The sequence below is a fragment of the Lepisma saccharinum genome, chromosome 29 (genome assembly GCF_977018435.1).
Source record: "Lepisma saccharinum chromosome 29, izLepSacc3.1, whole genome shotgun sequence".
NCBI lineage: Eukaryota > Metazoa > Arthropoda > Insecta > Zygentoma > Lepismatidae > Lepisma > Lepisma saccharinum.
Genome location: NC_139257.1, coordinates 14,437,232 through 14,454,829, shown reverse-complemented (window position 1 = coordinate 14,454,829; position 17,598 = coordinate 14,437,232). Strand labels below are relative to the sequence as shown.

The 17,598-nt window shown below is 38.2% G+C and overlaps 1 protein-coding gene and 1 long non-coding RNA gene across 2 annotated transcripts in view; one reads left to right on the top strand and one right to left on the bottom strand.

The window, feature by feature from the left end:
- LOC145981598 (uncharacterized) overlaps positions 1-9,569 on the top strand; it is a 104,490-nt gene extending 94,921 nt beyond the window's left edge. The window contains exon 3 of the long non-coding RNA XR_014440974.1: positions 9,166-9,569. This is a non-coding gene — a long non-coding RNA (uncharacterized LOC145981598). The remainder of the gene's footprint in view (positions 1-9,165) is intronic.
- Positions 1-17,098, bottom strand: part of LOC145981597 (juvenile hormone esterase-like) — a 53,260-nt gene extending 36,162 nt beyond the window's left edge. The window contains exon 1 of the mRNA XM_083114960.1: positions 16,916-17,098. Within this exon, the coding sequence (XP_082971086.1) occupies positions 16,916-16,999 (84 nt within the window). The 5' untranslated portion in view covers positions 17,000-17,098. The remainder of the gene's footprint in view (positions 1-16,915) is intronic.
- Positions 17,099-17,598: the final 500 nt, after the last annotated feature.

The window sequence follows — 17,598 nt, the reverse complement described above, 5'->3', positions numbered from 1 at the left end:
GCTCATATTATCACTTTGTTTGCATCGATCCAGCTGTTTTCCGGATGACCCAGCCATTTGACAAATAACTTGTTGCCTTTTCTGCGGATGATTTTTTCTATGAGATATGTGTCAGGCTGTTTAGTTTTGCTGAGCTCTTGTTCATAGAATCTGCCTTTGAGAATTTCTCCTCTATGATCTTTTATTATATATGTGTTAAGGGTCCCAGGTTTAACTTGAACCACTGTAAATAATTCGGTGCTCCAGTTTCTTGTAAAGCCTCTTTTGAATAAGTGCTTATATTTGCTGATTCTTACTTGATCACCCACCCTGTATTTGGCCTTTCTTGTTGTTGGCTGGTATCTAGGATAATAAACAGTGCTGATCAATTTTTGCTCATCAGATGAAGTTACTTCAGAGGGTTTCATGTTGATTGTGGAATGGACAGAATTGTTATATTTATGTAGAAGTTCTGGTAGGATTGTAAGCCATTTATAATTACCTTGGAGGGTAAATTGTTTATACATAAGATTTTTTAAGGTTCTGTTGAATCTCTCTACAATTGAGGCTTTGAGATCACTGTAACTCGAGTAATGTTTTATTGCCTGGCTTTTAATAAATTGTTGAAACACTGAATTATAAAATTCTTTGCCATTATCTGTTTGCAAATAGCGCGGTGATCTTCCACTCTGATTGATGATTGTCCTGAAGGCTTCTGTAACACATTTTCCAGTCTTGGATTTGAGTGGCACAGCCCAGGCAAATTTTGAAAATGTGTCTATTACAGTGAGTAGATACTTGTAGCCCTTGTTGATTTTGTCTAAATTTTTCAACTGTCCAGTTGCCATTTCAATCAAGTCGCTCTGCCATAAATCATCTATGCCCTTTGTGACTACTGGGAGTCTCTTAAAATTATGTCTGGCTTGTCTGTGTAATTCATCAACAATAATTTGTCTAGACATAATATGTAAACAAGAATATTGCAACTATAGGGTGTTCAGCAGCTGATACTGCAGGATTTTCTAAATATAATTTGTCCCCTATTTGTATTTTAAATTCCAGAGAGCCATCATCTTCAGCATAAGATGTTTCTAATGTATTGGGATCTGTAAAATCCTCTAACTCTACACTGGTGATTTTTGGTTTGTTGTCAGCATTTGTTATTGATAAGGTAGGGTAGTGGTGTGCCTGTGGCTGATGCCAATATTTGATCTTGATTGGTCTCAATGTGCCCCCAACAAAAAACTGGTAATAAAATTGTGCAGGGGACAGCATATATATTTTGCCACCTGGTGTAAATGGTGAATCATATTCTTTGTTGGGGATGCTGTACAATTCAAGAATTATTGTATGTTTTGGATTCTCGATTATGCCTGTTATTTCTTTTTCTGCTGTAAGCAATCTGCTTGTTACAGATTCAAGGTGCTCATTGATGGTCCTAACAACATCATCATGGCCTGGCTTGATTTTTATGTCCACAATAAGTTTCTTGTATTGTTGCACAATTTCTTGAAGCTGGGTGGCAAAAACAGACAGAGCATTTGCTTGATTGGATTCCATGGTCCCTAGCTGTTGGTTGATATTAGCTACAATTTGTTGCAAATTTTCAACAACTGCCAATTTTGAATTTTGAGCAGTAAGATCATGGACCTGTCTTCTGATATCCTCAAACAGGGCATGCAGTTCATTAATATGTTGATTGGTTGGTAGAGTGGCCACTGTCTGAGTGAGTTGTTTGATCTCTGTCTGGATATTCTTGATATCTTCTGATTTCAATATCCTATTCACTGCCCTCTTAATATTTTTAAGTTCCTGTGATGTGGGAAGATTTGATACTGTATTCTGCAAAAATTCAAGTGCCAATTTCACATTATTTAATTCAGATGCATCAGCCACATTTTGCATAGCATTTTGGAGCAGGGTTATATCTGCCTGAGTGGGTGTTGATTGTTGTAAAATTTCAAGCTTTGTTTGGATATCATCGATCAAGTGATGAAAATGAGATAGTTCAGATTCAGTGTTGAGGTTTTCAAGTTTTGTGATCTGTTGCTGGACACTGACAAGAGTGTCTACAATACCGGGCAGGCGAGTTTCTTGTAGATTTGTCAAATCACTTTGCACTGCTGCTATTGTACCTTCAAGATGGGTTATGGTACTTTGAATTTTTCCAAAATCTTCATATGTTTCAAGTTGCAGCTTAATATTTGCTACACTCCGAGTTATTGCATTCAAAGCATCAGAAGATGGCAAATTGTTCATAAAATTTTCAAGCGTCTCAATTTTTTCTTTAACCTCGGCTATGGCATTGTGCAGAGGATCCAGATTAGGTATTTGGAGTGATTGAATCTGTTCTTTCAGAGTGGAAATCACTAGATCAAAATCTTCTTGTGATTTTATGCTTTTGACAATTGTTTGGAGCTGTGTCTGGACATTATTTATCTGCTCTTCTAATTGTTGTTTCAATTGCTCAGAGTTGGTGGCCTGGGTCTTAAATTTGGCTTGAAGAGCTGCTACAGCTTCTTCTAAACTTTGAAAATTATCTAATGTTGCCAGATCAGTATATTTCTGAAGCAACAATTTGAGTTCAGAATCAATTTTAAGAAGAGGGTCCATGCATTGTGATTGCAAATTTGTAATTTCTAGTTGAAGACTGGCATTGAGTGTGGTTTGTAAAGCTTGTAAATCACTTCTTAATTTCTTGACTCTGACATCAAGCATCAAAATCTCATCACTGTGATCTTCATGCCTTGTATGGCCAAATATATCGTTAGGCATTTTGTTTTAATGGTTATTTATTATAGAGTATCTGATTCTTAATTCTATAAAAAAGGGTATAAGCTTGTCATAGGATCCAGGGACCTCAATATATAAGCAGTCACCAGCAGAAACAGTATATACAGTGCCAGAAATCATGTTTGAGTGTTTAATTCTATAAATATTTCTCCCTACTGAAATCTTGACTTCACCCTCAGGGGTTGTAATAAATTGCAATTGACCACCTACAGGTAATTGGTAATGATTTAAATTATTGTTAAATATGTACAATGTTTTGCCCGTTTTTTCATCAACATCTGTAAGTATGCTGTTCAGATGAATAATTAACAAGCCACTCAGTTTAGACAGCATATCAGGAGAGGCTTGTGGTGTCGGCAGCTCCATAATAGCCTGTTTTTTGAACCCAAATAAGTTCATAGGCATGTTTATTTATTTCAAATCATGCTCTGTGTTTGGGCATTGATTCCCATTTTTCAAATCACAATGACCCCATGGTAAAGTATGTATGCCACATGATAAAATGCATCTCTTATCATCATGTGGGTCCAGGGCCACTTTTCTTACAATATTGCTAGTCAGCAAGTGATCCTCACTCTGAATTCTATTTTCTGATGTTCTGATTGAATTCTGGGATTTGATGCAATTTTTATAATCTTCAAATTCAAGATCTTTTTCCACAGTAACTCTGCCAACGCCCTTGGCCTTTTTGACAACAGCACTACATGTTTTAAAACTGTACACCTTGGCACTTAACCCAGCAAATTCCACAATAACATCACCAAGTGTCTCATCTTTTAACTTGCCAGGCACCTTTTTGTTGTGGTGGTGTTGAATCTTTGTATGTTCACTGGTATCAAAGTATTGAAACAATTCAGGCTGTGCTATATCTTGATAAACATCTTCTGTCTGAATATCAAGAATAAAACTATCCGTGTCCATGTACAATAATTTTACACGATCACCATAAAAAGGTTTCAGCACATCATAATACAATATTAACATGTGTAATTTGGACAATTCCAATATCACAGCCCCTACATAAATAGGTTTATCAAATTTGATCTTTGTTTTCATCATGTTGAAAAGTGCCATGTGCTCATCATAAATTCTTCTGTAATTGAAGTTGGGCTTTGCAACCAATTTTTTGCTCCGGCTGGGGTCAGTAATTATTTTAACATCGGTATGTTTTCTGACATTTTCAATAGTTTTGCCATACACTGAATTCACCATCAATTTAAACAAGCCCTTATCAAATTGACTCTTTGCAGATGTTCGAAGCTCCGTGTTTGTATCAATGTATGGTTTCAACCATTCTGAGTGCCTGAACCTCAAAACTTTTCTAACTTTGGTTACTTGAACACCATGTTTCATCAGGAACTGGAGGTTTTTGTAATATATGACATGGCCTTGTTTCGGCTCCAGAGTCATCATGAGCTTCTTCTGTTTAGAGCCAGGTGAGCACTTAACCTCAGGAATTGGGGACAGATCAGAAAATTTGTTGTGCAAATGATCTGGAATTGTCAGATCAACCTCTAAGATGAGGCCACTGTCACTGTCATCAAAATCCTTAAGATCCTCAATATTGAAATTTTCAACCCATTCAAGCTCTGCATATGGCAGTTTTTGCATCATGGCGTGACCATAGAGGTTGTTTGCATCTACATACGTTATATAATTTGATGGCCGTGCTGGATCATAATCAGGCATATACTTGTTATTTGCTCTGGCATATCTCTGGGAACATTGCACCATCCCCCCTCTTATACATTTCTCCATAAACAGATACATATCTTGATCTTGGATCAGATCCAATTGCTTTTTGGTGTTGAAAAACGTTGCAGCCCATGCTAGGCCCGGGGCACTGTAAAAATATATTGGATCCAGTCCATAATTTTGCATTGAAGATTTTCTGAATGCCTGCAATATATCAGCTAAGAGGGTGACATCAAGTTTCAAATATGCCATGTGATAATCACCAAATGTCTGGCATTTTAAATTGTTCCACATCAACTGAGCATGGTGATAATCTTCATCAGTGATTCCAGATCCTCTGATTTTGCTGTAAAACTCTTCTTGTGGTGGCAGGGAACACTCATCAAATTTAGAAAAATCTGTAACATAGTCATATGGATATACACCCTTCCGCCTAATTAATTTCAGGTCCTGATTTGGAAACAATGCACGTGTGATTTTGAATTGTTCATCAGATAATTGAGAGGCCAGTGTGGCCAGGCCAGCAGATAAAAATCTGTAAGAATCAAGAAATCTTATGTGAATAGGAGCACCATCAACTTTAATTATCTTGCTAATAGATATATATTTTTCATCATTTTCAGCTAAAATATTTAAATTCTGCTTGTCAAACCCCTCGTACCTGATCAGATGATGGAAATCATAATTGGATGCTCCATGGCAAAATATGGGGACAAATCTTGGTCTCTTGATCTTAATATTACAGCTATTACACAGGGCCTGTTTATATCGACCATCTGTATGAGAATGGTGATGTACCTTGATATTTGTATCTGAAAATTTATAATCACATACCGGGCATTTTTCTGCATTGTTGAAATCTTCAATCTGTTCCTCTGTTAAAGGCAACATGGGTTTTGATTTTAATAAGATGTTATATGCTATGTCACGGCACACATTTTCTATTCTATGTGCAAATATTTTGATGGCATCTGGTCCCATGTATGAATCTTTTTTAGTAACAACACCATCCTGTACAACCACATAACAAAAGCTGGAAGGTTCATGCAGCTGGTATGGTGTAATTGCAGATTCTTCGGGATCTGGATTGCAGAATGCAAGAGGTTTGAGGTTCGATTCGAAATCACAGACAATATGTGCTGGGTGTTCCAACAAGGCTTCATACTTTTTGAATTTGCAATTTTCACTTGGATTGGGCATCACCATATGAACAGGTTTATGGTTGCCACAGTATTTCAGATGCTCAATTAACTTGTTTTTGGCAATTTCTGCATTCACTTCCCGAACCCCCTTCACCATTTTTCTACCATCAAATACAGATAAACATCTTCTGCACAACTTGAATATTGTATGAGTTTTGTCTAGTTGTGTTCTCACCAAAGCTTCAAGATTGTGTATCAGAGTGTAATGATATGTGCCATCCTTTTCAATTAAGAGCAGATCAATCGGAATTGCAGATTCATCATCAAATATACTGATTCTGAGAGGATCTATCAAGCAATTGCCAGTAGAACAAGTAAATACATTAATAGATAATTGTTTGCCATTGATGTGCCTGGCCCTTTTTTCAAATTTATCAATATTCTGAACTGACATTGGATATTCTAAACCCTCCATTACATCGTCAAAATCATGTTCATGCTGTTTGTAATAACTTATTCTCTCAGGATTCCTTGAAACTGGAAACAAAGCAGCTAATATACACCACAAAAAGCATTTCTGGTCGGTATTTTCAATATTGACTACGGCTCTTTTGTTTTTGATATTAGCAGGTAATGGCAAATATGTAGATCCTTGTAATGGAGTGAATTCAGAAATATTAACATATAACTTGTGTGAAGAACCGCATAGGCTCCATCCGGACTCTTTTGCCGCAAATTCAGAGTGTTTAATATTCAGTTGATTTATCAAGCTGCTTATTATTTTGTCCGAATTTGCATTTGAATATACTGGTACAGTTTCTGTTATGTGGGGCTGTGTAAATTTTGTGCCATTTGGTTTCTTATATTGTACAAACAATTTGAGAGAGAGCTTATAAGAGCCATTTTGTGCATTTAGAATTGCCTGCAGATCAGAATTTATACTGTTCAAGAAATTCTCAATGCCACATCTTGGCTCTGATACAAACCGGTGATCCCTTAATTGGCCATTAAAACTGCTACGGATGGGTTCATAGCGTGGCTGTTTTGCTGCTCTGGCATTAAGAGGTGCTTCGTGCTTTCTTTTCAGACCAGATGTAGATGGTTGAGAGGGCAATGCAGAGCAAGTATCTTTATGTTTATATGTGAAATATTCCATGTTATATTTTCTATTGCATTTGGGGCAAATTTTTGTGGGAGTTCTGTATTTGTCTGGATTACAAATCTTTTGGTGTCTGGCCCAATTAGAGCTAAATATATTTTTATTGCACTGATTACAATATTTTTGATTCGGCATTTTTGCTGTTGTTTATTATATACAATTTCCTGGGTTTCAATTCAAAACTTTATACTGAATAAAAAATATCAGTTGGGTTCAGCACTGTGCTTTGTATATGTGTGTATATGTGTAGGTGTGTATACACTTAATATTTTTGGCTTTGGTATTTATATAAAATTTCCTGGGTTTTAAATCTAATCTTTATGCTTATTATGACAGGTTGTAAAGCCAATAGCTTACAAGTGGAATATTCATTCACACTGCCATTCCGCAAATGCCTGCACAGACATGCATGTATAGAATGGCAGTGACCTTGTTATGTATTAATTTTTGTATAACAGGCTGGGACAAATATAAGCTTGACTCTAAATATGAGTGGATTACAACAAATATCAGATTTTATAATGTTCAATTAAACCAAACAGGCCTGTAAGTATGAGAAGCACTGTATCAACACATCTGTTCCCCTCAGTCACTCTCACATAACTGGCTGATGCAATAATCGGGAATTTCTGTAAATACTGGCGCTGAGGAAAAAAATCAATACTACCGTCTCGGGAATTCCACACACTGACACAGAGAGGAAACATGCAAGCACGGAGCAATTCTAGAGAGGGTCTCTGCATATTGCATTGTTTTAATATTGGATAAGCAAATTGAATGGTATCCAATTAAACTTAAACCTGAAGTAAATATGTATGTGTATAAGCTTAATTTCTGGTGTGGCCAAAAATATATCAATTTTTGACAAATTTATGGATAAAAATCTGGCTGATGCAACTTTTGTAAGTATGTGCAAATCAATCTGAAGAGCTCTTCCTTTCTGAAAAATTCCCGAGGGCATTTTTACAAAAATCTTGAATTAGACAAGATTCCACACTTGCTCAAAAAACTCATATGGGCATGTTGAGCTTGTTTTAAGTATAGCAAATCTGCTGGAGAGAAGCTCTTCCTTTCTCGAGTTTATAGTAGTACCAATACAACTACTGCAAGGCAATATTTTAATTTACTGGCTGGTAACATATATACAAATTTGCATAACCAAGAAACTTATTTCCCAAAATGAAATCACAAATACGCTGCTGATGGCCGTGTGCACAAACGAAGATTAAATTTTAAACTCGGATCGGGAAAGGATCACTGGAAAATACCATTGCACGAAGACGGTTCAATACTTGATCGCGATCTAGGAACATGAAAACGAGTTTATCTTCTGATCGGTCATTCGCGACCGTTTTGGTGTGTGATCCAGGTTAACGATACTGACGCTTTGACTGCAGGCAGTTGTTTTTTAATATAAAAGGAGCGGAAAGTGATATCGAGGGCGTGCAAACGCTAGAGATGTTGGATGTACAATGCTAATAATTCGAGAACTATGTCAACTAAAAACTGCCAAAATAATAATAATAATTTGTGGTTCTGTGGTGCAAAGTTGCAATGTTTATAAATACTGTACTTTCTATCCCAGAACACAAAACATACATAAATGTCATATATTACGTGCAAGGTAAATTAGAACACAGCAATGTTTACGATATTGCTACATGGTGTTAAAAATATGATTGTATAAATTTACGAAAATACATGTTACTGGCTATTTACACGACACGACAATATAAATATATAAGAATTAAGAAATGAAAAATTCAAATACTTACCACAGTACAGAATTAATAGAAATAATAATAATATATCTTTATTTGAGCGGGCGAGGTTCTCAGCGTACGCTTTTCTCTCAAAATCGAATGCATTTTGTAAGGCATTAAAGTCCCGTAGAAGAAGATTCCATGCTTTCTCCTTCTCCTTTTGTGTTGTGCCGTCAGTTATTTTTTATTATTATTATTTTTTTACACTCCACTACATCCTTGTACATTTTGACAAGGTTGTTTAGTACATCTCTCAAATTCAGAGAAGTTTGTAGCCCGAATTATCTTCTTCTCCTACATGTTGATACTTTAACACATCACATTACTCTATGGGGTTCTTGATTGTCATTTGTTTTAGGCAACTAATCAGGTATGGCCTTACAAATTAATCTCGGATCAGTTGAACGGAATCTCCTGAACGTCGTTTTTCGTTGGTGCAATGCAAATCTTTAAACCAAGTTCATTTAGAGTGGATTAAAATGGATCCCGTTCATCTGAACTTCGAAATCGGCGTTGGTGCACGCGGCCATGAGCGGGCCAACACTTGAAATATCTGGAAAAAGTTCATGTAATTTGAATGGTAAAATTGTAGCATAATTTTATTACAAATAATATTGTTTTCTGTAATTTACAGGCTGCAAGTCACAGCAATTAACTGCCATGTTCAACAAAGTAACGAGAGAATGTTTTCACAAGAAACATTAGACTGGAAGTTCTAGAAATGTTGCTATGGAACAGGTGAAATGGACAGAAAAAGTGAGAAATGAAACAGTGCTAGAAGGACTTGGGGAAAGAGATCAATGCTGTAGATAATCATGAATAGAGAACGAAATTGGGCTAGTGGACGAGAAGAAACTGTATATTAAGGGACGCTATTGGAGAAATGGTTGAGGGAAAGAAAATCCGGTGAGGAAGAAGATTCCAAATGATTGACATAAAAATAAATGGGTCGTATGCTGCTACAAGGAGAAGAGGTGAAGATCGAACAGCATGGAGGTTGCAAGGAATGACAAGCCCCTCGGCAGAAAACAATTAATATTTCGGAATTAGAAAAATAAACATACAAAGGAAGATAAGAAATGATGTTTAATGATGAAATGTATGTGTTATTAAGTTATATGAATCATAGAAATATTCATATTACATTTTATTATCCTAATAATAACTCTTGAAAACACACATGCAAAATGTATTGAAGAAATGTTGAATAATTAAGAAGTTTGGTCACTAGAAATATATTTATTATTATTTAGTGTTCGGAGAGTAACGTTTTAAAAGTAACTACTGGGTTACAGCGACAGTTACTGATTTGAAAAAATAATTCAGTTATAGTTGCTGTTACTTGAAACGTTACTTCTATTGCAAAAGAGTAATTCTGTCACAATTACAGTTAACTTTTAAATGCAGCTAGTTACAGTTAAAATCCCTAATGAAAAAGTAACTGCTATTATTATTACTTCCACTAGTGGGACTTGATGTATGTATATGACACGCCTATTAATGGATTTCCGTTCGACTTGTATTGCAAGGCCATCAGGACTTTCTCCACCCGCAAGAAAAAGAAACGTTTAGCAATTCATTGCTGCTTCGGGATCTTCCCACTCTGGTTTGAGCTTCTTGATATCAAAGGCTGCACTGCCTGGGGTCGACGGCCTACTTGCTCCCAACTAGTCTCGTCCCCCTGTACGCATTGTCTGCCAACACCACAACCGGTTTCTAGGTCAGTGGTCGAGGCGTCTTCATACCTGTACAGAGGATTACGTTTAGAAAACGCCTCCCGTTGAAATGTAACCAGATAATACTAATTGTAAAATTACTTTCCTTACGATTGACAGTGGCGTATTGACAATTTCATTTGGGGAGAGGAAGCTCATATTTTTCCATGGGCTTTGCATGTTTGAACATTTTTCATTCATTGTTCGTTTCAAATTTGGTGGTCAACAACAGAAATACACCACAGCTCATGACTATCACAACAAAATGACCAAAGAAGAAAAGTTAAGCGGTTCGACAAACTAAAATTTAAGTACCAAATGGTTCCATGAATTTTCAAAATTCCAAAAAGTGAGAAGTTGCATAACGTACATTTCTTGAAAAAATTTCGTACTCTTTGAAAGTTTTTCGCTGAAGAAGATGTGTATAAAGTAGTAAAGAAACTATAACCCCATTCTCGACAGCCCTCGAAGGGCCTTGGCCTGTCTCCCGACAGGCAGTCACCCTCCCACAAACCTAGAGGTGTGGAGATCTCGATTTCAGTTCGGGTTTTAGGGGTGACTTTCCCGCTTGCACCCAAATGCAGAATAACAAGGGTCTTTTATCTCCACTTACAGCCAATATAATCCTCCGTGCGACCTGTGTTGTGTGCTGTTCATGTGTGTTTGTGATTGTCCGTTCATCCATTTTATCTTATCGCGATCTTCGAGATTAGCCAAAAGTGGTAGAAATGCGAAGTAATGTCAATCAACCTTTCTTCATTTCGGAATTTTAAGATACTGTGGTGTGCGTTAGGATCCGCCGTCCTTTCAGACAACATAGTAAGCAAGAGATATTTATTTTTTGAAACGACAACTTTTGGTGGATATCATGAGACCGATATCGCTCTAGATTAAATAACGACCGGTGACTAGATCTAGTCCTAACAAACAATGGATTTTGTTTCTACACACAATTCTGCATTTATAAGCGGTGCTTGAATGATTGAGTTGGTATTTTATGTCCACTTTATGAACAGTAAGGCTAATTGCGACTGAACCTACAGTTTAAAGTGGACTCCGAACCACTTGTGCCTTCACCGGTATCGAACCCGGAACCCCTTGATTACAAGGCGACGACACTACTAACTGTGCCATTGGGGAGGCAATATTAGCGATGCTTATTGTTCATTGATTTGGTTTGATTTGCTTAGCTTTTTGTGCCAGTGTTGGCTAATTTGCGAAGATGGGTATGAGTGATATGATGAAATTGATGAATGGACACTCACCAACATCCATGCCCAGACCGATATTCAAACCCGGGACCCCTGGCTCGTAACGTGATGTGCTAACCACTCTGCCACGGAGACCGGTATATTAGCTATGCAGGAGCAGCTTTTCTAAGGGGGCTGAAATGGCCCTCCTTGACCTGACCCACCGCGAGCGACCCCCAAGAGTGTGTGTTAAGGTAGTTCCCGTCAAAACAGCTTCTTATCGTCTGTGGAGGTTACTGACACTGTTTGTAAAGCGATAGCAGAGTTTTTGAGCTTCTCCAAGTACATAAGGACTTTAGCCTTCCTATATTTCTCCCGTGGGGGGAAATACACGGTGAGCCGCTTATGGCACGTTCTTGGATGAAGCAAGTACTAGTGTACGTTTACTAAATCGAGGAGAAAATTACAACATTATTTAAACAACATGCTGAGTTGATATTAACTGGAGGCCATGGGCGGAGTTTGAGCTTTTGCTTTGGGGGGGCAGATCCTGGGAAAAGCATATGATGTACCTGAGGGTTATTGAATATCCCCTAGTTTATAAGGGGTGCGGAGGCCTTCCCCCGGAAATTAAAAAAAGAAAAGCTTAAAAACACTGAGTTTTAGGCCTTTTAGATTTGAAAATATTAAATTTCCTCGCTTAAGTAAACAAATAGTAATTAGTATATTGGTTGTCAGTTTTAAAAGAAGAAAAACAGTACGACTATTGCATTTTGCATTTCATTATTTTTTTATTGATACAATACTCGTATTACTTTAAAAAAAAGTTACGGTAAAATAGTAAGCTTCAGAAATTTTAGAAAAATTAAATTGAAAATTTCTTTTGATACCTCAGCAGTAACTGTTGACTCAACACAAAGTCATTTTACGTTTCTCTTTCTTCAAACTGTACACATCAATCACATCGTCTAAGACCTGCTATTGCGGCGCAATTATCGCACATGCCATCGTGCCAAATGTCAAGATTTGCGGTATAGCTTCATAATAAAAATGTAGTAACTGAACTTAATCATGTTTTATTTATTTTTTAGTCTTTTTTTAAATTGGGGGAGCCAGACCCTCCCTGGCCCCTACAGAACTCCGCCTATGCTGGAGGCTCAGCTGGACCTCTGGCCGACGCCAACCTTATTTTCGAATTTTCTCCCCTTTTCAAAAAGCTCTACGATATTTCAAAATCTGAAAATTTACATATGCTTAAAATTAAATCTATACATATGGTCTGCTTTCACTGTTGCATAGGAAATTTCTTTATCTTTTTATATTTTATGCAGAAATAGGCTAGTTTGATTGATTCATATGGTTTATTGTACTTCTCTTTTCTGCCCCTTTTGGCTAATCGTGCAGATGAGGATGAGTGATGATATTGATGAAGGAACACTCACAAAGAACATCCATGTCGGGATTTCAACACGGGATAAGAGGCTATTTTGAGACTGGGCCTACAGTACAAGTGGAATCACAAACAAACGAATCCTTGAACAAGGGAACAGCATTAACAATATTTTGCAAAATAATGGATTCGCAGTTTTTCAACGGTTCAGGTGAGACGAGCTTCATAACAGAGGATAGGGCGTTCACCCGATCGTGGATGTGGCTAATGTAATTTCACGTCGTCTTCGATGACAAGCCTGGAAGTAGGGCGCTCTGCTTGAGAGAGCTTTCACCTCGCAGAGGATCAGGTGTCATAGACTCTCTGGAAATCCGGACCGAGGTTACTATAGTGCAGGAGGCCTTAGAAAGAGCGTTTCGCGGGCTAACGGCAGACGTCGCTCGCACACTATTGCCGATACTCTCGTGTCGTCTGCTCCTCAGCCGAACAAACAGGCCGAGGTAGCAAGAGGCAGAGGTCATTCACCCTTCCAGAAGGGTGCAGCGAGCTAGCTGTGGCAACCGGGCTCGCTCATTCGCGGACCTGATTGGTTCTCGCAGACACCCCCCCATATTGTCGCCTGCTGTAAGCCCGCGAAACGATCTTTCTAAGGCATCATGCAGTTATATGTTCAGTCTCTGGAAGTTGCATGTTAAGCTTTACACCCACTGGGACGCGGCAACAGAAAGCAACAGAACTTCTGTTGTCTGCTTCTATTGATATCAAACGGTGCAACGCCCAGTACAGGGGAATGCACGGAATTTCAGTGCCAGAAGTCTGCAGGTTGAAATACCGGAAACGCGTCTGTTTGACAAGTAATGTTACTTTCTTCAGCAGCCTCTGCGACGTACTTACTTTCTTTCAGTAATCCGCCACTGTCGTCCCAAAATTGTCAGACGTTGATTGATTTGCTTTATTTTACTTCGCGTCTTGTGCCACTTTAGGCAAATTTGCGAAGATGGGGATGAATGATGAATGGACACTCACAAACATCCATGCCCAGGCCAGGATTCGAACCCGGGACCCCTATCGTCGTAGCGCGATGTGCTAACCACTCCGCCACGGGAGCCGGCAAAATTCTCATAGGGTACACGCTAAGTTTGTGAAACATTAAAGAGAGACCACGTTTACATTAACTTTGCATTATGTTTCCATTATGTGGTTATCACAGCGCGCTACAACGCCAAGGGTTGCGGATTCAAATCTTGACCTGGGCACGGGTGTTCTCTGTGAGCGCTCCTTCATTATATCATCATCGTCGAGATTAGCCAAAAGTGGCAGAAAACGAACAGAAATACACATCATTAAATTATTGTTAAAATTATGGTAATATAATTAAGCCTTGTTTCCATATTAAAAACACTAAGTTCCTGACCAAGGTCAGCAACTTAGTGTTTTTTTAAAATTATGGATGTTATTGTTAGTAATAGGCTACTTTGTTGCTGCAATCATCTAATTATCTCTATTGCTAGAAATGCTAAACTAAAATACTAGCATATTCAGATATAAAAAATAAAGCAAATCTACCAGCTCTATATTCAACATTCAAATGTTTCAATTAAACATACAGATGAAATCATTTAACTTCTACTCCAAAAAATCCCATTGATGATAGAATGCTGATGATAATGACGAGGTCCTCTCGTTTCGCCTTATCCCATTTCGCCTTATTGCGTTTTCACTTCCCCCAATAGGGGTGCAAGGGGTACCTTCCACGTAGGGGCCCAAAAGTCAACCTCACTTCCACGTAGTACACCCTGGACTGTAGACTGACGAGGCTCTGGCGACTGGCACTATGGCCAGTATAATTTTATTTGTGTTGTCCTCTGTTTTGTCCTTATTTGTGCAAAGTGCTCCTTTACAGCCTCAGCTTTTAACAGAAGTCAGAAGATTTTAATATTTTTAGTTATGCAACGTTAGAGTTGTCATTTGTAATGATAAGGGGCTGGCCCCTGTATAATGTGACGGGTGCAAAATAGCGTAAGTGCTGACGCACCCAAAATTTTAAATTCAACTTCAAAATTCAAATTCACTTCCCCCAATAGAATTTCAAATGATGTATGTGACACGAACTTTCTAAGGCGAAACGGGACATTCCATTTAGCCTTATCCTGTTTCGCCTTACACACAAAAAATTTCCCACCAAGGGATATTATCGACATGAAGGGTAATTCATCCATTGTCCTGTCGGTTAGGTTAGGTTAATAATACATTATTAATAATGACCCTTCATGTCGATATTATTCCCTGGTGGGAAATTTTTGTGTGTAAGGTGAAACAGGAGAAGGCGAAATGGGATGTCCCGTTTCGCCTTAGAAAGTTAGTGTCACATAAATCACGCGAAATTGTATTGGGGGAGGTGAAAACGCAATAAAGCGAAACGGACCGTAATCCCTATATTTGACATAAACCTTCTCAGTATTACGTTCCCGATGACGTGAAACCAGAGGCATTTGACAGTTCCAAGCTCTATGGAGCAATGGCCAGATTACATAAATATGTATAATTCGACCACAGCCCTGCTATCTGCGTTATCTGTTACTACCAGCAGAAAAATACTATACCAAAATTAACACATACTTTATTGTGGTGATTCTTTATTACGATAATTTTGAAAGAATCAAAAAGTATACTACACGCAAATAACTTTTGACTCTGTTTCAATACAGGTTATATTCTGTGTTCGCTTTGATGTTTGTTAAGTCGCCTTACTGCCACTTTAATCGCGACGACGATGATGATAAGCTAAAACTGATGAAGGGACATTTCCACAGAACCTTGGCTGCAATAGAAATCGTGCTTTGAAACAAGAAGGAAAATGGAAGGAGGGGCAGAGAGACAAATAAAAACAGAGGAGAGGTGATGGTGGCCCAAAAAAGGGTTACCTTTTTTGGGCCACCCTGTTTATAAAACATTCCCTTTGTAACTACTGCGTGTTTGGGACTGTTAAATATCCGTGCATGCAAATGAATGTCTAAGCGGATGTCGCTATTTAAGGCTCAATGGAAGTGAATTATGCCAATTGTGGACATGGTGCTTTCTACAAGAATCGCAGTTACGAAAACTTTTGGAATGACAATGATTCAAATAACTGACAAGTAAATCAGTTACTTTTTCTAGTAACAAAGTTATCACCACTATTTTTTTTTTTCAGTAGATGGGTTAGTTATTATTAGGGCCCGGGACGTTATGTTATAACATATTTTTCATTTGGCTTCGGATCTAATATTGGGGTGAGATCTTTACATATCTGATGAAAATTAGTCGAAATAGACAAACTTGACAAAGCATATTTTGACATATTTCACCAATTTTGCGTTTTTACAACATATTTCTTAAATTTTGTTGTAATAAGACATATTTCAGTATAATTTCGTAATTCTCTCGCACATAATCGGTTATTTCATATTTTTTCTTCGTAGCTTCAGCACAACGGGTAGTTCATATTGTCGATGGCAGGATATGGAAAGGCCGGAAGAAAGGTGTCGTCTTTTCTTAGTACAGAACAACAATACCTCACTTTTTTTTATCCCGCCGACAATTGATAGCCATGCAAACATTATTGAGGAAAAATGTTCTCTCTCATTGTTGCACGGGAAGTAAACAAGTTTCGTACTCATTTCTTTGCCTTTTGCGCTTTTGACAAAAATCAGTCAAAAGTAAAAATAACATTCAGTACATTACAGCCCCTACTCTACTCTATCGGGCATGGGAGAAATTCGAGAGTAATGCTGTGCATATTTTTGGCTTTACTGGGAATTTTTCTGCATTTTTCTGACATATTTGTAACTTTTCATGACTTATTATCCAATTTATATGACATAATTACATACATATTTTACAGTTTTAAAAGTCCCAGGCCCTAGTAATTATGCTTCTGAACTACGTTACTTTTCCAAAATTTTGAAGTTACTTTATCTACTAAGTAACAAAACTGAGATACTTTTTCTACTAAGTGACTGGAACTTGGTTACTTTTCCTCGTAAACAACTGACACTGTGTTATTTCTTGTGCTTTCCAACAGCTGGTAATTAACATGAGGTCACTTACCTTGAACCGGAGCTCCCCGATCGGGGGCTGCGCGTAGGGGATCCCGAGGAACCCCCGGACGTCCCTCCCGCCCCACGTGGTCATCCTTCGCCCTTCCAGGGAGCCCTGGGACACCTGCACGCGGAGGTCGCCTGCAGCCACAGCCACGGAGGCAGCGATAGCCACGACCACCAGACACGGAGGCATCGCGGCGAGTGAGTGAGGCTTCTCTTCTCAAGGCCACTCTCTCTCCACTGTGGACAGGACAAAGTTCACATCGAAAATTCCCTCGCAAGGAAAAACTAAATTCCCTTCACTACCTATGCTGGACACACAGACATATGAGACATCTCCCACCCAGTGATATATCCACACACCCTCAACAACCACCCAAAATTTCCTCAACACCCCTATTTTTTTCCACAGAGGTTCAATTTATAATCATTTTGGTTATAAAAACACCTTTACACCGGCCTAAACACAAACGTACACCTCTCAAATGAAAATTCTGGATAAACCCCTTTGGTGTGAGCGTCCTGGGTTCGATTACCGACTCAAGATAAAATTTTCAACTGGACGAGATGGATTTTTGGTGCCCCTATTCCCCCCCCCCCCCCGCATCCTAGTACTTTGCTCCCCATATTTTCCATTTTCCTCCAACAATGGAATGACATAGTGATATATACACACACTTTTTTTTTACG